The sequence below is a fragment of the Amblyomma americanum genome, chromosome 11 (assembly GCF_052857255.1).
Source record: "Amblyomma americanum isolate KBUSLIRL-KWMA chromosome 11, ASM5285725v1, whole genome shotgun sequence".
NCBI lineage: Eukaryota > Metazoa > Arthropoda > Arachnida > Ixodida > Ixodidae > Amblyomma > Amblyomma americanum.
In genome coordinates, this window is record NC_135507.1 from 3,971,670 (window position 1) to 3,994,577 (window position 22,908).

General features: G+C 50.0%; 1 protein-coding gene across 7 annotated transcripts in view; it reads left to right on the plus strand.

Annotated features, from left to right (window-relative positions):
* Window positions 1-22,908, plus strand: part of GABA-B-R2 (gamma-aminobutyric acid type B receptor subunit 2) — a 352,176-nt gene that overhangs the window by 299,767 nt on the left and 29,501 nt on the right. For all 7 annotated transcript variants that reach the window (XM_077644165.1, XM_077644163.1, XM_077644164.1 and 4 more), the window contains exons 10-13: window positions 73-226; window positions 2,503-2,635; window positions 4,650-4,757; window positions 5,742-5,864. In XM_077644165.1, the coding sequence (XP_077500291.1) occupies window positions 73-226; window positions 2,503-2,635; window positions 4,650-4,757; window positions 5,742-5,864 (518 nt within the window). The remainder of the gene's footprint in view (window positions 1-72; window positions 227-2,502; window positions 2,636-4,649; window positions 4,758-5,741; window positions 5,865-22,908) is intronic.

Below are 22,908 nucleotides of genomic sequence, written 5' to 3' on the forward strand. Positions count from 1 at the left end.
TTGCGAGCACCGATGCACTCAACCTTGGGAACACCACAATTAGAGCCGCGTGCATTCCTTTCCACGTGCCAGGTGGCACTGACGCCCCGAAGGACCGGACGCTGATCAGGACCATGCAGACACGGGTGAATCTTACCATCTACACCAGTCTCTGCATCTGCAGCGTGCTGGGAATTATACTCGCCTCCGTGTTCCTCGTCATCAACATCAAGTTCCGGAACCAAAGGTTTGTCCACTCACCGTTTCAACTGGCCCGCACATTGTCGAAGCTTTCCTTGTTTCACACCGGAGATAATTTGCTGTTCTTAGTTTGTTTATTTGCACGCGTGGCATTCTGCCATTGTCGGCCGTATCGGTATTATTGCTTATTTTTTTTACATACCGCAGCCCCTATGATGCTATTTCATCAGTGGAGAACGAAAGCAAGTGAAAGCAGAATGAAAGCTTGTACATCGTCGTACAATGCACGGAAGTAAATATATCACGACAAAGAATATAGGATATATAACACAATACAGGGCGAGAAAAAAATGAAATGAATTAAAACACAATAAAATCAGTAAAGTACAATAAAACTCAATACATAATGCATCGTGAGGAATCAATAGCTAATAAAATTAGTTTAACAATAGAGATAGGATTATTCTGGGAATTACGTTCCTGCACTCAATCATGCCTGGGGAAACGAGAGGGCACTGAGTAAAAAAATGGTATGAATTGAACTAACGGTAGCACTTGGAATAATTCAGGCTTGCATCATTCTTAGCTACAGCAGTAGCTGTGTGGATATCCTTTCAGGGCTCATGCTGAAAACAAGAAATCAAGTATCTCGCTCTATTCCGATATTTGTGCGAAGAGTAGTGCTATATTAGACGGCCTAGGCAGCGATGCAATGGCGGCTCTGTTTGCATTTTATGTTTACATTTTCGACTAAAGAGTACGCTTTTTTCCTGCCCACAACTAAAGTCGTTGTTGGTCAATGATTTGTGGGTGATTGCACGTCGCTTCGATGCCTTACCCGCTCTTATTGATGTTGCGATAAATAAAATGGTATGGTGTTAGCGTAGTTCAACCGCGTAAGACGTGCGAAACTACTTGAGGCAGCAGTGCTTCTGAGGCAACCGCCTGAAAGTCACGGCAAGAGCAGCGCGTGTCAATCGCCGCCGCGCGATGGCTCGTTTGATTCCGGCGCCGATGGCTCTCGGGCGTCGGGAGCGGGGACGGCGGAGCGTGAAGGCGGAGAGTTCGTTTCCTAGGGCAATAGACAGTTTTAGCAGAGCGTATTTGCGCTTCCGCTCCGCTCAGCCGGCAAGCGGGATCGCTACAGCGTATGCGCCAAGCGCTCAGACGGGAGCGCGCGAGCGGGCCGGCACTTCCGCTCCGCTCGTACGCTGTGCTAGCGGAATGCGGAACGGTGCGACGTGCGTGGCTCACGCAAATCCTTCTGGTCTCGCGCTTGTTTGCTAGTTCAACATGGCGGCCGGTTCGACAGATGTCGCATGTGCCTGAAGTTCATAGTTCTTCAGCGCAACGGCCCGTTTTTAGCCAAGGAAAAGAAGACAGAAGACAGAAAAGAAGAAGGACGAACAGGGACGAACACAGCGCTGACTTACAACTGTTTATTCAGAGTCACACACACAGCTTAAATACCCTCAGACCAGCGCAGGCGCACACCGTAAAAGAACCAAAAAAAGATAAAAATAGGAAAAACAATCTCATCATATCATACCTCTGCAGAACGCACAGACGTCTCTAGCCGCAAACCCAGAAGAAAGGGGTTGCGCACTGATGAAGATTTGTGACTTTTGCGTGAGGTGGTTGCGGAAAACCCGTTCAACAACCTTTGCGTTTGGGAGCAAATGCGCAGAAATAAGGAAATTAACAAACGTCGGTCCAAAAACTACGTGTGTCTTTCACTTCAAATGTTATAAAATGTTCACGAGCAAAAATATTTCTTTGAAGTGCGGAGGAAAAAAAAGCTGCTTTTTTATTGTCTGGTTCCGCTTTTTATCACCAGAGATCTCCTCGTGCAGTTTGCCCGTCTGCGTCCGCTTTGCTAAAAAGCTGTTTTACAGCCAACGCTAAGGTAAGGCTGAGCGGGTACCGTGAGCTGAGCGGAGACACAAATACACTCTGCTAAAACTGTCTAATAACGGCGGGCGACCAAGAGAGGGATCATCCGGTCTACCGGCGGCAGCGCGAGCCTCCTTCACCCTCCCCGCTTTAACTTTATCCATGCCCCTCTCGAAGTGGCGTTGTGTGAGCCGCGGAGGAGGTAGAGGCGGCTGCTGCCGCAGTCGTGCTATCAGCGCGATCGCGAAGCGTTGAAGGTTGTGGCTTCACACATTCCCCAGGTTTTTCTACTTTGCCAGTGAATTAGCACTTTCGCACTAAACACCGAGTTTGCAATGCTTTTACTCTTGCATTGTATCGCCAGAGAGCATTTACATTTAAAAAATAGGGGACGTGTACGTGACACAAGGCCTTTGCATGCGCACACAGGTACATCAAGATGTCCAGCCCTTACCTGAACAACCTAATCATCGTGGGCTGCATCCTCACGTACACCAGCGTCATCCTGCTGGGCATGGACTCGGGAATCACCGGGGTCTCGCACTTCCCGTACATATGCGCGGTCAGTCCACTTCTCATTGCCCTGTGATGTCGGATGAGTGCCGTATGTGTGTCTCTTTTGATGTCTGTGCCGTCCACGCCGCATCGCTTTTTCGAGCACCATCCACCTGCTTGCCTCTTTCGGTCAATTATTAGTACTTCGATGCATGGACGATCTAAGCGCACTGCGCGAACAAACCAGCAAAACGCAATAAACAATGCGGAAACCAAAGGCGAATAATAAGTTTTCTTCCTTTATATATTTGTTTTATTTGTGTGCAACGCCCTCAGACTATAAAGTATTTGTTTGAGCGATATTCACAAGGCCACAGGGTCTGCTATTGAGTTTTTGCATGGGGCATTTACGACATCATCGATGCTAAAAGTATCTTTAGTTTGAGGAGGAATCTCATGTTCACCCCTGAGGCTCTCAGTAGCTTCATAGGTATCCAGAGTGCCATATTACTGTGGTCAGAAGCAGACAATTTGTCCTGGGAACTTTTGACCCACCCTGTACAGTGCAGAGGGAGGAAGCACTAGAAGAAAAGCAGTAATCATAATATGTAAGTACACGAAATACAGAGAAGTGAATGTTTAATAAAAGAGTAAAGATGAATAAAAGCAAGAGTACGAGTAAAAAAGCAGAACAGAACAAAGTAAAATACAAGCACTATTTCATCGTAACACAATGACACGTTTGCTCTGTAAGTTCGTGATAATTGAAATCATATTTTGCAAGGTATTTTTGAAGATTATGGGTTTTGTTATGGTTACTGGGAATGGCGAAAGTGTTTTTTCGAGCTTTGTTGATGGTTTGTGGATAGTACCTCTTGTCAGACATAAGACAAGAAATTGAAGATTGCTTACAATGTCAAGGTAACTGAAACGTTTCAGAATCGCATACGAGTTGTTTATTCACTTCAAAGCGAAAATAATGGTCAGTGACAGTTAAGTTGCTCTGTATTCCAAGCTCTGCACGTTTTAGGAGCAAATTCATGCAAGAACCTGGCTGCTACATTAAGATGTGCTCACATTCTGAGGATGATTTGGCCGAGAAAATGTAAATGAAGCGGATTGAATTCATTAGATTTGTGGTCCTCATTAGTGATGTAAATATTATACACGGCCACCTCACTTGCATGCTGTATTCCCTGCGAAAATAGGATATCTGACAACACAGTAAGCTATTACCGGGGCCAGTTGGTTGATCATTATGCGAAGGAATGCGCTAAAGGTGGCACAAGAAGACAACACACACACACAAAACACAAGCACACACGACACACATGACACATTGACAAGCACACACGACACACACGACACATTGCGCTTGTGTCGTGTGTGTCGTGTGTGCTTGTGTTGTGTGTGTGTGTGTTGTCTTCTTGTGCCACCTTTAGCGCATTCCTTCGCATAACACAGTAAGCTCTACTTTCCTGCGTTACGGCATTCCACCAAAACTGAAGCAATCTTGTTGCATTAGTTTAGGACGTCCGTACATTTCCTGCCTACGGTGTTTCAAATACAGAGCCTAAGGTGTTTCAGCAGAAGTTGCAGCACTGATCTTCATGTCCAAATTCATCATGGGCCCAAGACTGTTTTGCAGCATAGATAAATAGATACTTCACATTACTTCTGATATTTTTTCACCGCTATGCAGCAGATTTTCTCATGCTATCTGCAGATGCAGCAATACCGCCTGATGTTCTTCTTTGATCCCCAACTCTTCACGGAGAAGTTAGCTGTTTGCATATTTGTGGAGTGCTATAATTTTCGCTTTTTCCGTAGTGATAGGATTAGCCATAGGCTACTGCTGTTATTTTGTCATCCCAAAGACGGACAGAAAGGAGGGGAGTTTTCAGATGGGCACGGCAGAGTGACTCAGTCCATAGCTTTTCCAAAAGAGAAATTCTTGGAAAATGCGCGACCAAGCCCTTCACAAAAATTTTTCCACTTTACATAACGTACAAAAACAAACAGCATTTCATGCAGATTTTTGCGGTAAGCCGTTTACAAAACCGCTTGCCTCCTTCCCGCAGGCACGGGCCTGGGTCCTCATGTCTGGCTTCACGCTCGCGTTCGGCGCCATGTTCAGCAAAACGTGGCGCGTACACGCTATCTTCACGAACATAAAGCTCAACAAGAAGGTGAGTCCGGACGTTTCCCTTCGCCTCCTACGTCAGCTGCGTCCCCAAGGGATATAAATCCTCATCTCCCCCATCCTCCTTCTCCCTTTCCACACCCCGACGAGACTGCTGTTTTGGCTCTATTGTGCCATTACGCAACTCGGCTGGCAGTTCCCCTTAAGTGCCTTAGGCAACGGCTGTGGAGCGAGCATTTGCATTGTTGAGTGCACGCCGAAAATGCGTCTAAGTGCCTCGCAACAGCTCGAGTCATGACTAAAGAAGAGCTCCAACGGCGCCATTGCGTGCATACTTGCACGAATAAGGAGAGATGGTGCGCCAGAAGTCGCAACGGAAAGCACAAAGATGCGGCAACAGGAGAGAGTTGTCGTTGCTTACGAGAAAAAGCGCCGCTGTCGTTCTCCTTTTTCATGTTTGCGTTAAAAGTTGCCTTGGCTTTTTCATTCCTTGTAATCACATTATGAAACACCGACTTTGTTGGTAGCTTTTTATGGCGTGCTATATCTCAGGGCAAAAAGTCCAGCGCCTTGTCCATAAAAACAGGGGGCAAGATGGCGAATAGAGACGCCGAAAACGGAATAGGTTCAAGGTAGGCAGGCAGCTGAATGAAGGAATGAGACTGATATATCTAGCAAAATAATGAGCGAATAACTGAGTGAGGGAAGTGTAGCGAGTGAGCAAGTGGTGCGATTGGGGTTAGGGGAAAGGCAAGAGTGGACGAAAACATGAAATTCGAAGGATAAAAATTTCTCAGCAGAAGGGCACGAAGATTTCGACCCATTTGCTCAACAGCGAATAATAAGCTGTCACTCAGTGTACATTTCTCTTTCACCCGCCATAATTGCGAATCTGAAACTGAAAACGCCCATACGTGAAGGCAGTGCCTGCACCTCGACTCCGGTAGCCGCGTTTCACAAAAGGCAGTCAGCGATTTTGCCCTGTTACTTCGTACTTGCTAACCAGATGACACTGCTCTTCATGCCGCAGGTGATCAAGGACTACAAGCTGTTCATGGTGGTCGGGGTGTTTCTGATGCTTGACGTCATCATCCTGACCACATGGCAGATCCTGGATCCCTTCTACCGCGAGGCGCGCCGCGGGCAACCTGTGGTGAGCAGCCCGTTTCGTGTCGCGCGCTTTGATTCTCATTTCCACAGGGCCTCTTCGTCCCACGAAGTCTGGAGTCTTCGCTGTGCTCTTCCAAGTGGCTGGCTGGATTAATTCTTGGCGAAAATTAATTCTGCGTGCCAACGCAAGGAAGAACAGACGTTCATGACCATCTAATAAGATTGGGAGGATGTAATTCGGGGGGTTTAACGTATGAGGAACGCCGGTGGACTCAAGATTAATTTAGGCGAACTGGAATTTTCTAGTGGGCGCTGACATCATGCAACAACAGGGCATGTATTATTTATGTATTTATGTATTTCGCCTCCACCGAAATACGGCCGGCGTGGCCGGGATCGAGTCCGTGACATTGTGTCCAGACGCAAACGCCTAGCCACTGTACCAACAAGGCCGGTTTGGACTGGGAGATTCGGAACCAAAATATAACAAAAAACTACAACCACCACGAACGTGTAGCGGGATACACGGAAAATATATAGGACTAAGACAGCTATCTAAACTTAAAGCAACAGTTTAAAGAAATTTTAGGCACAAAAAGAAAAATAATCATTGTGAGCTAGACTCAAGGCCCAAAGGGGTCCGACCAGGGCAACTTATTTATAATTATGAAACATTACGCCGTATAAAAATAATTATATGTACTTTTATTTATATCCACTTCTTGAATTTGTTTACTTGTAAACTCTGCCCATCTTGACCTTCCTTTGTGCCTCTCTCCCTTCTGAAGTCGTCACCCCTGTGATCCTGCCTAAACACCACTTTAAAAATTTCATCGCAGCTGATGGAAGAAAGGCATCAGCTTCCCTGCACTGTCGAGAGTAAGCAGGGCCGTCTTATGCAAAAAAATTTGACCTCACCTGCGAGCAACTGTACACAAGTACTGCTTTCAGACTCGGACGCCAAGCTCAGCCCAATCTCTAGACTGTTCGCTTGGTCCGAGTCTTCAATTTGATGAGTTGTGAGAGCTCAGGAGTCACAAGTATACGCGAAGGGCAATCGAATAGGACCAGTGCATGCTAGAATACGGAAAACTTCTCGTTAAAGCTGTTCTTGGAGATGCTAGTAATTCGTCTGACACGACGGCTAGAAGCCATACAGACGGCTCCGGAATAATTTCGACCACCTTGGGACCTTTAACGTGCACTGACATCGCAGAGCACACGGGCGCTTTTGCGTTTCGCCTCCATCGAAACGCGGCCGCCGCGGTCGGGTTCGAACCCAGGTACTCCGCTGGGCTACTGACCCGAGGTACTCGTGTTCGAACCCGACCGCGGCGGGCGTGTTTCGATGGAGGCGAAACGCTAAGGCGCCTGTGTGCTGTGCAATGCCAGTGCACGTTAAAGATCCCCAGGTGGTCTAAATTATTCCGGAACCCTCCACTACAGCACCTTTCTTCATTTCTTCTCTCAGTAGCTCCTTTATTCCTTCTTTTATGACACGGTTCGGGTGTCCGCCGAGATGTGAGACAGATACTGCGCCATTTCTTTTATGCGTTGCATATTGCAATCACTCAGTTCAGCCCTTGGGCGCGGCCGGGCAGCCACCAAACCACGTGACGTGACGTCACGACAGCCGGAGGAAAAGATGGGCCCCAACTCGCGCGGTCGCGCGCGGCCGCAGCCACCACCTGACTCCCGCTCCTCCCGCTAGGGGCGCTGCGCCGGCGCGTGACGTCACGGAGAAAAAGCTGGGCCCCAACTGGCTGCGGTCGCGCGCGGCCGCAGCCACCACCTGACTCCCGCTCCTCCCGCTAGGGGCGCTGGGCTATGATTGACGTCACGGCATATGTATAAAAGAGCTGCGCTCCTTCGCCGGGACAGTCTATACCCCTGTCACACGGGCATTTCGAGGGCCCTCGAACCGATAGTCTATCGACTCAAAAGCGATCGAGCGCTGCTACACGGGCAGTTTCAATAGCAATCGAGTCAACGGAGCAGCACGGAACTCCATCGAGATATGCAACGCATTCTTGGCTTAACCAAGCTAAGCCTGGCCATTTTTTTCCCAACAGCCAATTTTCAATTTCGTCTGTATAAAAGACGACCCGGAACAATTTTTCGCATGTGATTAACTTTTCTTCGGAAATAATATTCCGTTCTACAAAATTGCAGCCTTGGAAACAAGTGGCCGATCTCTGTTTGTGTAAAGTAAGGGCCAGAGTGAGCGGCCCGGCCAAAGAGGGAATACAACGCAATCACCAGAAAGGAAAGGTTCAACTCACCATTTCCTTTGCTGGATTCTTCTCTAATGAATTGACTTTTGCTTTGTGTTCGTTCAGTTTGGCTTGTTAGAAAGATGAACATAAAAATAAAAATGAGGCAAGAGCGCTGAGGTCCAAGCAGGGGATCCAAGCAAGTTTCTTTCGCTTCGGGAAATGACGTGTAGAGACACTCACAGTCAGTCCACAAGTAGAAAAATGTCGTTTACATGTAGAAAAAGGTCATCAGGCCAGTTAACCCCCACCGCCTCTTCCCATAATTAGCTATGCAACTCGTAAAAAGATACATAAGTGAAAGCAGGAGGTTGCGTTTGAAAAGGAAAAACAGGTAAACTAAATGGAGAGAACTAAAACGATGAACTCAACGCCTGATGCCTCGGCTCTTCAGAAAGGATGAAAAAATTTAATGTGTATAGGCATGTACATCTTACCTGACTCTGTCGAAAATAATTGAATGAAATTGAAATGAGTATGTAGAACACTCGAGGCGCTTTTAGCTTTGGCTAAAGGCGAAATGTCAAAGCATCAAGTGGCGCGAATGCACGAATTGCAAAGCTTTCCACGTGCCTTCTGCACAGTGATTTATTGAAGCGGAAAGCTTCACTGCGCCAGGTAAGGCAGTGTTCGGGTAGGCAGCACAACGACCTTGAACGACCTTAAATTCAACCATTTCCTTTCATCGAAAACCAATCTTGAATTTTCAATTTCCCCTTTCTTCTTTTCCTTCCTCCTTTATCTCTTCTCTTACGGCGCGGTTCAGGTGTCTACCAAGCTGTGACAGTTATTGCGCTATTCTATTTCCCCAAAAAACAAAAAAGAAGTGAGCCGCCGGCGTTCATTGGCATTGACAACGCTGTAGAGGCTGTTGATTTTCCGAATGTCGCCGTACATTAAAGAACCCCTGGTGGTCGAAATTATTCCGAAACCCTCCACCAGGCCCCTGTCTTCCTTTCTTCTCTCAGTCCTTCCTTTATGTCTCCCCTTACGACGCGGTTCAGGTGTCAGCCGAGATGTGAGACAGATACTGCGTCATTTCCTTTCCCCAACAACCAATTTTCGTTTTCAAAGGCTGACTGGGACTGCCTCTATATCTGCCTGCTCGACCGAGACTTGCTGGAAGAGAGCGACTCAGGCTGGCTGTTGCAGCCAATTTTCTCCGTTATACGACCAATACCGGGCCATTGTTGGCATGCCTGGGCCGCAGCTGACAGACGCTGAGATTACCTCAGCCTGACTGAGAATGGCTGCTAAGATGGCTGGCTGACAAGAGATTTGCTGGCAGAGGCTTACTGAGGCCGGATATTGCAGCCAATTTTTCCCGTTATACGGTCAATACCGAGCCATTGTTGGCATGCTGGACTGGAACTGACAGACACTGAAACTTGCTGAGGCTTATTGGGATGACCTCAGCAGCTACCTGTCTGACCGAGACTTGCTGGAAGAAAGCTACTCACGCTGGATGGTGCAGCCAATTTTTCCCGTTATACGGCCAACACTGGAACATTGCTGCATGCTTGGGTTGCAACTGACACACACTGAGATTACCTTAAGCTGACTAAGAATGGCTGCTTAGATGGCTGGTTGACATGAGACTTGCTGGAAGAGAGCTACTTACGCTGGATCTTTCAGCCAATTTTTCCCATTATACGACCAATACCGGCCCATTGTTGCGATGATTGGGTTGCAACTGACACACTCTGAGATTGCCTTAGGCTGACTGAGAATAGCTGCTCAGATAGCTGGGTGACATGAGACTTGCTCGCTGAGACTTACTGAGGCTGGACATTGCAGCCAACTTCTCCCATTATACCACCAATAGTGGGCCATTGTTGGCATCCTTGGACCAGAACTGACAGACACTGAAACTTGCTGAGGCTCACTTTGACTGCCTCAGTAGTCGTTGGTGTTGACAATGCTCTAGACTCCGATGATTTTTGAGAGGGATAAGAATGGGGTGGAGCGCATATGGCAGGTTCTCTCAGATCATGAGTGGCAGTTTACCAATTTTCCTCAAGAGAAAAGTGTACAACAGCTGTATCTTACCGGTACTCACTTACGGGGCAGAAACGTGGAGGCTAACAAAAAGAGCTCAGCTTAAGTTAAGCACCACTCAGCGAGCCATGGAAAGAAAAATGATAGGCGTAACATTAAGAGACCGGAAGCGGGCAGAGTGAGTGAGAGAACAAACGCGGGTTAATGATATCCTAGTCGAAATCAAGAAGAAGAAATGGGCTTGGGCAGGGCATGTAATGCGAAGGCAAGATAACCGCTGGTGCTTAAGGGCAACGGAGTGGATTCCAAGAGAAGGTAAGCGTAGCAGGGGGCGGCAGAAGGTTAGGTGGGCGGATGAGGTTAAGAAGTTTGCAGGCAAAGGGTAGATGCAGCTGGCAAAGGACCGGGTTAATTGGAGAGACATGGGAGAGGCCTTTGCCCTGCAGTGGGTGTAGTAAGGCTGATGATGACGATGATGATTTTGAGCAGAGGAAGGCGCATAACCGGCTCCCTGAGGCAGTAGACGCCTCAGTCACGCTTTGAGGTACGTGGCTGTGGGGAGAAGGAGAGATATCGGCTGCATGCATTAGCGCTGACAACGTTGTGGCAGACACGCGCCACTGCAGCAGTAAGCCGCAGCGTTCATTGGGTGACAAACCTCTCGCAATCAATCATTAATTTAACCGGCACCTGGCAGGTTGGGAGTGTTGCCTATTGTGATGACCCCCATAATGCGGAGGTCCACACGGGACGGAGAGGCAAAGAGACACCGTATGGCTCAGTTTAAACAAACAGGTATATTCAAGAATTACACATGAGTAAGATTATACATCAGAGGCTGGGGCGTCCGAGCTTACGTGCCGACGACTTCATGGGGGCGATGGAGTGGCTCCGGAGTTGGGCTCGAGCGGTTGCTGGCAGAAGCTGCACGCCGACGGGCTTCGGCGCTGAAGGCCCTCTTGGCGAACGATGTCGTCCTGAGCGTGCTTGCAGTAGAATTTCAATAGTCGTCCGTTTCTTCGAGGATGGTTCACAAACCCTTCCTCTAGTGTCGTTCGGCTTGGAAGATGAACAGGAGGCGAGCTTGTAGATGATGACAGCAGAGCATAATTTTACAACAGAACAAACTTTGCACTTCTTTACTCATCGACCGGGCAGGTTAGTGCCTAAGTAGCATCACATTACATGCTAAGCATGGAGCCCCAGCTCAGACTGAACTGCATCCGTTTACATGCGCTTTTAAGCACTTGATTAACAAAGGACTAAGGGCGGTCATTTCCAGTGGCCCGCCCAAAGCATCAATTCTCCAATCCAAAATAACATGCGAGATGGGGACCACCCCTTGGGCTGGGCTTAGCCTCGACCCCAGAGTCTGTTAACAATACAAACTAAATAAACAACAAAAACGCCACCACTCTCTCTCAAGTGAGAGTATACACAGGCTCTCTCTTCGGAGCTAATTCACTAGCGCCTGTCTTTCCACATTCTTGGCGAGTACTGCCTGTCCGCCATGACAGGTGTCCGTCGCGGCCCTTCTGGGAAGCTGTGGGTGCCTTCCCGGCGATAGCCCACGACAAAGGGGGGGAGGGAAAGAATGTCGTCTTCGCGGTTTCGCATAGCGTCGGCTGTGGTACGGCGCGCTCTGGCCCGCTGACAGCTCCCCTGTCCTGGAATGCAACCGGAAATTGGGGAGGACAAAGCCTGTTTCCCCGGGGCGGCGGCGGGACCGGTTTTTCCGGTCGTCACTCAAAGAGCATGGCTGGGCAATTGATGATGCCGCTGTCACGGTTCCCCGTCTACGCCGCGCCGTCGAACGTGGATCCTCGTATCACACACGGAATGTCACACTCGCTCACCCTCCAGAAGAATGTTCTCCGAACATTTGAGTCCACGCAGCTCCCCTTGTCTTTCTGAATCGCCTCGCACAGTGCGTCCGACAAAACACTTTTCGCTGCACTCAACACCACTGCACAACACCATATGCCTCCGCTGTCAATACTGGCGTCTCCAGGGGCAGCACTGATCTTCTTTTACAGATAAACATGAAACTCAGCACCCAAGCCTCTCCTTTCCAGTCCAAACTGGACGAAAATAAATTTACCACAGTTACAAAGGAGCTCCCACTTCTAGCACGATCACGGCACAGACAAAAATATAGATAACGAAAGGAAGTAGGGCAGGTTCTGCATGCGCTCCGCATGCTCTCCTGTGCAGGTGTTACTTAATGACAGAAAGGTTTAACTACCAACTCCGATAACTTAACACATAAGCACATAACAATGTTATGAGCTGCGGCATTACACAATTCTAACCAGTTCACAACTCCGCTCTGTTTACGCCATTAGTCCGACTTAGCTTTCCGATTTCGCAGCGGATATCGGCCTTCATGAGTCATACTAAATAAGTCTGTGCCCCTTTGTCTGCTTTGGGACTTGCGAGGGCTCGTGGCAGGAGCCTCTCCTGGCGTTATCTGCGCGGCAACCTCGCGCGCTTCTTCTTCTAGCAATGCATGAAGTAAATCCGGTGGCATTCCGGCCGTCACCTCGGGCGCCTGCCGAACAAATGCAGGAGAGGGCGTTTCTTGCGAACTATCTGCGCGCTCCGCTTCACTTCTGTCCCCATCAAAATCCGCGCTTTCCCTTTCCTCATTTCGTGAATACTGAACCGGTGCCGACTTGAGGCGATTTGCGTGTATCCTTATCAAACGCCGGTTCACGTCTCGGACTCTGAAGTTTACCGGAGAAAGCTTCTCGACAACCTCGCACGGTCCTCTCCACTTCGTCTGGAACTTACGAGCTAGCCCAATCTGCCTTTGGCAGTTTTCAATGTACACGCTGTCCCCCACATCAAACGGCGCGTCTCTAGCACTGCGATCGTGCACCTCCTTCCTGCGCTTCGCCGCTTTCTTTAAGGACTCCCTTGCGATGTCCCTCGCCACTTGCAAGCGCGATTCTAGCTCAACCTTATAGTCGTCCAGTGAAGCGTATGGGACACGACGGGGGCCCTCTGGCACTTCACTAGGCTGGTCCGGGTCTCGGCCGTAGAGAAGAAAGAATGGCGATTCGCCCGTGCTCTCGTGTGCTGCGGAATTGTAGGCAAACATTGCATACGGGAGCCACAAGTCCCAGTCCCGCTGGTCGCGCGAAACAAAATGCGACAGGAACCCGGCCACGGTTTGGTTCAGTCGCTCCACCGCGCCGTTGCAAGCCGGATGGTACGGTGTTGTCTGCTTCTTAGCGATCTTAAGCAGCTCGCAAACTCTCCTCATTAGCTGCGACACGAAGTTCGTTCCCCGATCTGTCAAGAGTTGCCTCGGGGGTCCATGTCGGAGCACGATCTGTTCGACAAATGCTCTTGCAACCGTGTCTGCCTTCTGATCTGGGAGTGCTACCGCTTCCGCGTATTTTGAAAGGTGGTCGACAAATACTAAAATGTACTTGTTTCCGGAAGTGGTCGTGGGCAATGGGCCCATTATGTCCATACCTGTCCGCTCGAAGGGAGCCGAAACCTCAGGGAACGGCTGAATTGGAGCTGGTCTTCGTCCCTTGGGTGTTTTTCTTTCGAGACAGGAATGACACTTCGCACAGTAGTCTCTAACATCCTGTCGCATGCCACTCCAAAAGTACAAACGCTCCACACGCCTGCGTGTCTTCGCTACGCCAAAATGACCGGCGCATGGCGCATCGTGAAACGCGCGAAGAACCCTTTCTGTCCACGACCGAGGTATGACGACTCTCTCCCAAGCGGTTTTCTCTGGTCTCCCTTTCCTGGTTGGCCTCGTGCGCCGACACAGGGTGCCGTCTTTGTCAATGAAATAACCTAGCTGTTCGGGATGAGACGGTGCGCCCTCTAAGCTTTCGATTATTCGCTTCAGGTCAGGATCTTTGCACTGCTCTGTGCGTAATTCGGCGGGGTCGACTACGGGGACAAACTCTTCTATAGCTGCCACGGCAGCTGTGCGGCTGAGTGCATCAGCGTTCAGATGTGTCTTTCCTGACTTGTGCTCAACTTCAAAGCAGTATTCCTGCAGGTGTAGATTCCATCTAGCGAGTCGCGAGCTAGGGTCCCTGACACTCATCACCCATTTCAGAGGATGGCAGTCTGTGACTAGCTTGAATTTGCGGCCGTAAAGGTAGCATCTGAAGTGCTTTACTGCCCAGACAACGGCGAGGCACTCCCTTTCCGTAGCTCCGTACTTTTGCTCTGTGGGGCTCAACTGTCGGCTAGCAAAAGCAACGGGATGTTCTTTGCCCTCGATAACCTGAGATAGCACGGCACCAACTGCGAACTTTGACGCATCTGTGGCCATAACGAAGGGCAAACTAAAATCCGGGTGGCGTAACAGCGGTGCACTCATTAGCTTCCTTTTCAGGGCCCCAAAAGCATTCTCCGCGTTTTCGTCCCAACGAAAGGCGACATTTTTGGCTGTTAAGGCGGTGAGCGGCTTAGCGAGCTTGGCGAACTCCTCTATGTGCCTTCGGTAGTAACCGATCAGGCCGAGAAACTGCCGGACCTGGCGGACGCTAGTCGGGGATGGAAAATCCGAGACACACCTTAGTTTCTCAGGGTCCGGTCGCACGCCGTCAGCTGAAACAACGTGCCCGAGGTATTTCACCTCGTTTTTGAGGAATTGGCACTTAGAGGGCTTCAGTTTGAGACCCGCTGCTCTTAGTCGCACCAAAACCTGCTCAATATCGCGCAAATGGTTATCAAAACTGCCACTGTATATGATAATGTCATCCATATACACGAAGCACAGCCTCCCCAGAAGACCTGCCAGGATAACATCAGCGGTTCTCTGCCAGACAGCAGGGCTGTTGGCCAGACCCATCGGCATTCTTTTCCATTCATAGTGCCCTGAGGGCGTGTTGAATGCCGTTTTCTCGGCATCTGCCGGATCCATTGCTATCTGCCAGAATCCCGCCGCCATGTCCACTACCGTGAAGTACCTGGCAGAGCCCAGCTGAGAAAGCGTCTCCTGTATATTGGGGATGGGGTATGGATCGATGCGAGTTACGGCATTTAGTTTGCGGTAGTCCACTACCAATCGATACGAGCCATCTGGCTTTTCCACCAATAGTGCTGGTGCTCCCCAGGGTGACTTTGAGTGTTCGACAATGCCGCGATCAATCAGGTCCTGCACCTGCCGCTCCATCTCCTCACGTTGGGAGTAAGGAATCCTGTACGCACGCTGGTAAACGGGCGATGAAGTGCCGGTTTCTATCCTGTGCTTTATAACGCCACAGCAGCCCAAATCCAGGTTGGACGCGGCGAATACCTCCGAGTAGTCGTTCAGCAAACCAGCCAGAGCCTCCCTCTCCCTGGATTTTACGTGAGAAAGATCGAACGACACCTTTGGAGCAGCCGAAGGACTAGCATGCTCTACAGTTGCGAGTACCGTATCGGTGGGCTCACGTTGCTCTATCGCAGAGGTGAAGAAAGCCAATGTTTTGTTCTTGGGAAGGCTCAGTGGCTGCTGGCTACAGTTAACCACCCGTAGGGGCACTCTGTGGGCGTCATTAACTGTCACGAGGCACGCGGCTGCCTTCAGGCCATTGCTGAGAGAGTCGACCGGCTCAAGCACTCCCACGGCGCCGCTCTCTACATCTGAAGGCACAAACGCGTACAAAATGTGCTCCGACCAAGGAAGGACGACCGCCTCCTCGACCAGCCGGACGGCAACCCGCGAATATACCTTCTCCAATGATCCCACTGTTTGACGGGTGTCAATATCGGTAATGCGAATCTCAGCCCCTCTCCTGTTCAAAAACGGAACTTTTGAGCCGCCCGCATTAACCTCTTCCTCAGAGAATGAGACTACTACCTTCCCTTTTCTCAAAAAATCCTGCCCTAATATACCTGACACTCCGTTTGGCAGAGACACCGTGTCCGGGCATACGTAGCAGGGGTGCTCCAATGCAATTCCGCCGAGAGAGAAGTGTAACCGGTAGAGTCCACTTATGCCAAGAGGATCCCCCGTTATGCCTACAAATTTGGTTGCCATACCACCAGACGCTTCCAACACCTCGCGGTCCCCCTTCCTTCGAAGCGTGTTAAAACTGCTCTCCTTAAGCAATGTCACCTTTGACCCCGTATCTATCAACAATTCCATGCAACAACCATTTAACTTGCAACGCACAACAGGGCATGCCTCGTCGGCCACACAAACTACCACCACCTCATCATCTACTGCTTCCTCCCCACGCTCCTCAGGCTGGGGAGGACTAACTAGTTTTTTAACTCGGTATCTGGAGCCCCGCTGTAGGCTTGCTTAGGGCATGTCTCGCCTGCTTCTCTTTGTGGCTCCCCACGGCGCACGTTTTGGCAGAACCTGGCGATGTGTCCGCGACCCTGGCAAGCGAAGCATACGATTTCTTCAAAATCTCGCATACCGCGCCTGTAGCTTTGTGGCGGTCTCCGGTTTCCAGCGAATGAGCGCTGTTGAGCGCGCGCTTCAACATGGTGTTCTACCTGCTGAGATAGCAGCTGTTCTAAGCGATCTAATCGCTCTGTCAAGAGAGCAACCTCAGGGTTGAGCACCGCTCTCTCTATGACGCGTACTCTCGCTGCGGCTGTCGTTAACGCCTCATTTCGTTCCTCATCCAATGCGGCCTCCACGGCTTGGTCGAAATTGCTCGGCTTGCGCGAGAGCACGAACCGGCGCACGGGGTCTTGCAGACCAGCCACGAACAAAGCGGTCATTTCCTCTTTAAGTAGTTCCTCCGCGTATTTCTTCCTTAGCTGGTCTCCTTCCTCCTCCCTGCTTAACGTATCGCGTGCTAGGCGCTGAAGCCGCGACGCAAATGTTCGCACGTCCTCCCCTACCATCTGTTCGGCGTCACGGAACCTCTGTACCCGCACGTGACGTGGTTCAGTGTCGAAATGCTCAAACGCGAGCTTCTTAAATTCCGCAAATGATTTTGTGGATTTTACTTTTTCGTCTCGCCATGCAAAATCATGAGCAGCTCCTGCCATCTTACACCTCGCCATTCCCAGCATTTGAGCATCGGACCATCCCCCCATTTTCCCAATCTCTTCTAGCATGGAAAAGAAATCGCAGATTGGAACCCCTGTCTTATCTCCCGTAAACGTCGGAATGACGCTTCCTAATGCCAGCATGCTTGCTCCGAGCGACGGCTGTGGAGTGGGAGCTCCCTCAGATACAGTCATTTTTTTTTTTTTTTCAAGCCCTCCAGTGCCTCAAGCCTCTCAAATGGGGGTAAAAGTCCCACAATCAGTCCCGTGATTCCCTTTTGATTACAATTTTGAAGTCATGAATGTCACAGCATTCAGAGGACATTTGCTTTTGAGACCCCACTTCTGACACCAGTGTGATGACCCCCATAATGCGGAGGTCCACACGGGACGGAGAGGCAAAGAGACACCGTATGGCTCAGTTTAAACAAACAGGTATATTCAAGAATTACACATGAGTAAGATTATACATCAGAGGCTGGGGCGTCCGAGCTTACGTGCCGACGACTTCATGGGGGCGATGGAGTGGCTCCGGAGTTGGGCTCGAGCGGTTGCTGGCAGAAGCTGCACGCCGACGGGCTTCGGCGCTGAAGGCCCTCTTGGCGAACGATGTCGTCCTGAGCGTGCTTGCAGTAGAATTTCAATAGTCGTCCGTTTCTTCGAGGATGGTTCACAAACCCTTCCTCTAGTGTCGTTCGGCTTGGAAGATGAACAGGAGGCGAGCTTGTAGATGATGACAGCAGAGCATAATTTTACAACAGAACAAACTTTGCACTTCTTTACTCATCGACCGGGCAGGTTAGTGCCTAAGTAGCATCACATTACATGCTAAGCATGGAGCCCCAGCTCAGACTGAACTGCATCCGTTTACATGCGCTTTTAAGCACTTGATTAACAAAGGACTAAGGGCGGTCATTTCCAGTGGCCCGCCCAAAGCATCAATTCTCCAATCCAAAATAACATGCGAGATGGGGACCACCCCTTGGGCTGGGCTTAGCCTCGACCCCAGAGTCTGTTAACAATACAAACTAAATAAACAACAAAAACGCCACCACTCTCTCTCAAGTGAGAGTATACACAGGCTCTCTCTTCGGAGCTAATTCACTAGCGCCTGTCTTTCCACATTCTTGGCGAGTACTGCCTGTCCGCCATGACAGGTGTCCGTCGCGGCCCTTCTGGGAAGCTGTGGGTGCCTTCCCGGCGATAGCCCACGACAAAGGGGGGGAGGGAAAGAATGTCGTCTTCGCGGTTTCGCATAGCGTCGGCTGTGGTACGGCGCGCTCTGGCCCGCTGACAGCTCCCCTGTCCTGGAATGCAACCGGAAATTGGGGAGGACAAAGCCTGTTTCCCCGGGGCGGCGGCGGGACCGGTTTTTCCGGTCGTCACTCAAAGAGCATGGCTGGGCAATTGATGATGCCGCTGTCACGGTTCCCCGTCTACGCCGCGCCGTCGAACGTGGATCCTCGTATCACACACGGAATGTCACACTATCCAGCGTGCGGACCGCACTCAACGTTAGAGGCCAATCCGCGTCTACTTACCCGATATACCACAGCTTTCGCTCTCTAACCAGGTTCAGCAGTAGTTGAACCGCACCAATTTTTTGTAGCGAGAGCTACACTGGGCTATCAGTCGAGCATTTTGCGGTACATGGGAGAGGACAGTTGTGCGCATGCGCCGTTACCATGGCAACCGAAGAGGAGCAAAGTGCGGCGTGCTTTCGCCGTCGCCTCTAGCTCGCTCCACCGTCGAAGCCGAGCATGAAGTCACGCTGATGAGCAGTTTTGCGCATGCGCCGATACCATGGTTACCAGAAAGACCCCACAGCTGCGCAGCGTTCTTCGTCGCCGCCTCGCCACACTATCGCCCGAACCACGCGTCGCATGCGCAGGATTGCGTATAAAAAGCGGAGAAGTAGTGGGCGTCTGTATCACAACGTTTGGCATGCATGCAGAGAAGGGGAGTGCAGCCGCTACTAAACGGCGGTATAAACCAGAGAAGATTTACTCGTCCGATCCTGAGGTTATCGCTTGCCAATTGGCTTGAACCAAATAAGAACGCTGGAGCTGGTGTGTACGTGAAAAAAGGTATCACCGCTTTCAGACATCTCCCTTCGATCGCGGTGAATAATGGTTAAGCCTGCTGTGTTCGGCGTTCGGCTTCTGGACAGCAGCATTATCGTCCAAGGAGTCTACGTGACACCGGGAACATCTGTCAAGCAGACGATTGATGTGGTTGCCATGTGTATACCAGCCCGCGGCATGGTTTCACAGTTATATGTGATTTCGGGTGGTTTCAACAGGAAACAGGCCTCCCTTAGTCAGTGTATGAAAGAAAGGTTTGACTTTAATTTAGCTTCGAACCTTCACGTCCAGACTACACAATGGGTAACTACTATAGAGCTTGTATACTGAAGAGGCTCTACCAAATCAAAATAATGTGTCGACAAAATTGAGACCGCTGCATGATGCTTCACAGATCATCGGGCAGTCTTCGTCTCTGTCAAGCAAAATTAATAAAATATGTGTATACCCAATGTCTCTCATTGCTAAGCATACAGTGACCACAACAAGCTCAGCCAGGGAAACGTCCCTCTCGCTGCGTTTATCCTGGCGTAGCCGAGCTAAGCCACCGCCAACTTTTTTTCTGCTCAAGTTTCAAATCTGCGCAAAAATCAGCGAGGCATAATGACGCAGACAGGCGCATTCTGACGCCTAAAGACGAGTCTGCATTTTGTTGAGAAACGAAACAACTGTTCCAAAATGTCACTCTGATGCACATTTCTAGTACCATAGGCCAGACAGTGCAAACTAGAGCAGTCATTTACAGCAATCTCATAGCGGTCGCAACAAACTTCTATTTGTCTGTGATCGCCTGTTTGCATCGAATATCTTTTTTACGTTGTCCTGAATCCCTTTCCGCTCAGTTTATTTGCCTTTTCCCGGAAGCGGATTCCAGGGAAATTGTAACGGCGGGTTCTAAGGGGATATCACTACGATCGTTTTCAGCAACATTCTGCTCGCATGTCAGGCTACGAAAGTAGCGCCTCGAACTGTTATCACTGGAACCCACCCTGAAATCCTCCTGGAAGTCTTCCCCCTACAATCAGTCCTGGAAAAATGTAGGATGTTTTTCCAAATGATTATTTTATCGGGGCCCAAATCAAAGGCAAGTCTTGGAGGGGAAATGCTATTTGCACAATGCATGAAAACCTTCAGCGCCGGGGAGTCTTTTTCACGCTCTTCTAAGCCGATATGTTGTTTTTTTGTTGCCTCGTTTGAACAACATGCTTCCAGACTCACGCTTTTCCCAGTCTGAAAACGCCGTTCTTGTTCTCGCGAATGATCGAAGCGGGCGATGCTTCGTGCGAGGAACCGAGAAGCCTCAAGGCCGACAGCTGAGCCACGGGTTATGAAGAGAGCTCTCGCCAGTGCGTTATAGATAAGCGAGTTATAGTTTCTTGCCCGCTAAAAAATAAAGAAAAGGAATATAAGCACCTTCGCGTGAGCCTTTCCAAGAGGAAAAAAAGTACTCGCTCCGCTTTGGCCTGAGAGATGGACCTGAGCGCGAAAGCGGAGCGGCCTCAACTTTTCAATTAGACGGCGCCGCCTCCTCTGCCGACTCAAACCGAGCCTCTCGCTGCGGCTCTTTTCTTCTCACGAAAAGAGCGGAGCCGAGCCAAGCCAAGTCAAGCCAGGACCGAGTCGACTGAGCCCTCAATCATCCACGCGCCACTTGTTCGCTTCGCGATTGCGCGCGCCCGTGTTCGGTGAACGCGTGTCTCTCTCTACGGCACCCGACATTCTCGAGTTAGCTGCAGCGTTGACGAGGGCGCAGAGCGTCCGCAAGATGGCGGCACCAGCACTGATTTGTTCATTAAGCGCGAAAACGTAGTCAGCGCTGCGTTCGCTTCCTGCCTTACCGGAAATTGAAGTAGCCGCAAGCTGACATTAGTATTATCAACTGCTTCATTAGTACAATTATTATCAGCAAATCAGTAGATTAAATTAGGGGTGTATATTGTAGTACCATATTAGTAGTTGGTTTATGGCGTTTTAACGTCCCAAATCGACTCAGGTTATGAAGTTATGAGGGACACCGTAGAGAAGGGCTTCGGAAATTTCGACCACCTGGGGTTCTTTGACGTGCACTGACATCGTGCAGTACACGAACCTCTACAATTGCGCCTCCATCGAAATTCGGTCTCCGCGGCCGGAATCAAACCCGCGTCTTTCGTGTCAGCAGCCGAGCGCCATGACCACTTAGCCACCGCGGCGGGTTCCTATTAGTAGTGTTCAAATAGTTTAGAATAGGATTACTTCTTAATGCCTGGGACACGTATATTAGGAGTGCAGAAAAGCGCATCACCGCCTAGGTTCGGCTAAAGCAGTCGTGAAGCTGCGCTAGTGGCAACGTAACAACAGCAGCAGCCATGCGCTTGAAACAGACAACGAGGTGGGCTAAAGATAGATGCACACCATAATCGCGAAAAACTGTTTTCGGCTAACTGCTGCATAAGCAAAAAGTTGTTCTCAGAGCTAAGCCTTTCAAGACAGGCGAGATAAGGGTAGAGACAATAACGACAACAACGATGTCCCAAATTTTCGCTCGCCTGATTCATGTGTTTACTTCAGAGCTGGAGGCTTACATTCCAAGTGTTAGAAAGTTGAGAGCAGCACCGCTTCCGCCGCATGCGATTGTCATACTCGACTGTCACCAAGCGGCAAAATTATGTGTTCTTGATGCGCAGGTAAGCATAAAACAAAGAGCTCTAAAATGACACGAAATCTTTCAACAATGGCAAGTGTTTTCAAGCCTGAACAGGATATCCAGAAAAAGACATTCGTTTTATTACTTAATACCACTGATAGCGTTTGCCACGTGGCTTGCGCCCAATTGGTACGCCCAGTACATTCCATGAATTACCGGATAATAAGTCTCATGGGCTTTTGAAAGTAAAAGTTGAATAATCCAAGTTTTCTTAATTAGTTTGCAATTCCACTTGGCTATCCGCGTGCGAGTAGTTTAGCGCAAGGTTCTCCACGTCGAAATGTGCGCACTCTGCCACGCATTCCCCAAGCTAGGCACTGCTGCAGCAGCGATCAGCCTGCACCTCGGTGCATGGTAGCTCTGAGGCAAAGTCTACAAAAGGAATTGGAGGAGGGCAGCAGAGGAGGAAGCAAACGAAGTGAGAAAGGGAAACATAACTGCGCTCTCAGACAGAGATAGGAGGGGAAAAAAAAAAGAGGAGGAGGTGGAGGAGGAAGAGCGAAATAAACGAGGACCCGGAGCGTCGGTCGCAGACCGAGCCGTTTTTCTCTTCCTTTTATCGCTTCGCAGAAACAGTGGGAGAGGGAGAGGTACGCTGTACCACCGAACGCTGCTTCTGCCGGCTTTTATTTATTTGTTTTTTTTAACGGAGGGCGGAAACTGCGTGCTAAGACGGAACGCGAGGGCTGCGAAGCGATACCGGCTCCGAGCCTGTAACAACTGCAGCGCCGGAACGAAATTGCCACTGAGCAGAGCGAAACGACGGCGACTGAGCGAGCGGGGATGCTTCGCCAAAGCGGCGGAAAAAAAGAGCAGAGTTCGAAGTTCGAAATTCGCGTACAAATTTGTATTTTCTATTTGTCGTCTTTTTACTGTTCTTCCTTTTTGTTTCCGCTTGTTGTTTTTTTGCCTCGAGCTGCCGGTTGTTTGCTCCGAGCCCTTTACAGGGAGACAACGGCCGTGTGGGTGACCGATCCTCGAAAACGTTCGTAAGCGTTTTGTAAGCGGCACATTCTAGGGTGATTGCTACATTCCCGTGCCTGTGCCTTCTGTGCTCCCGCGGATAATTCG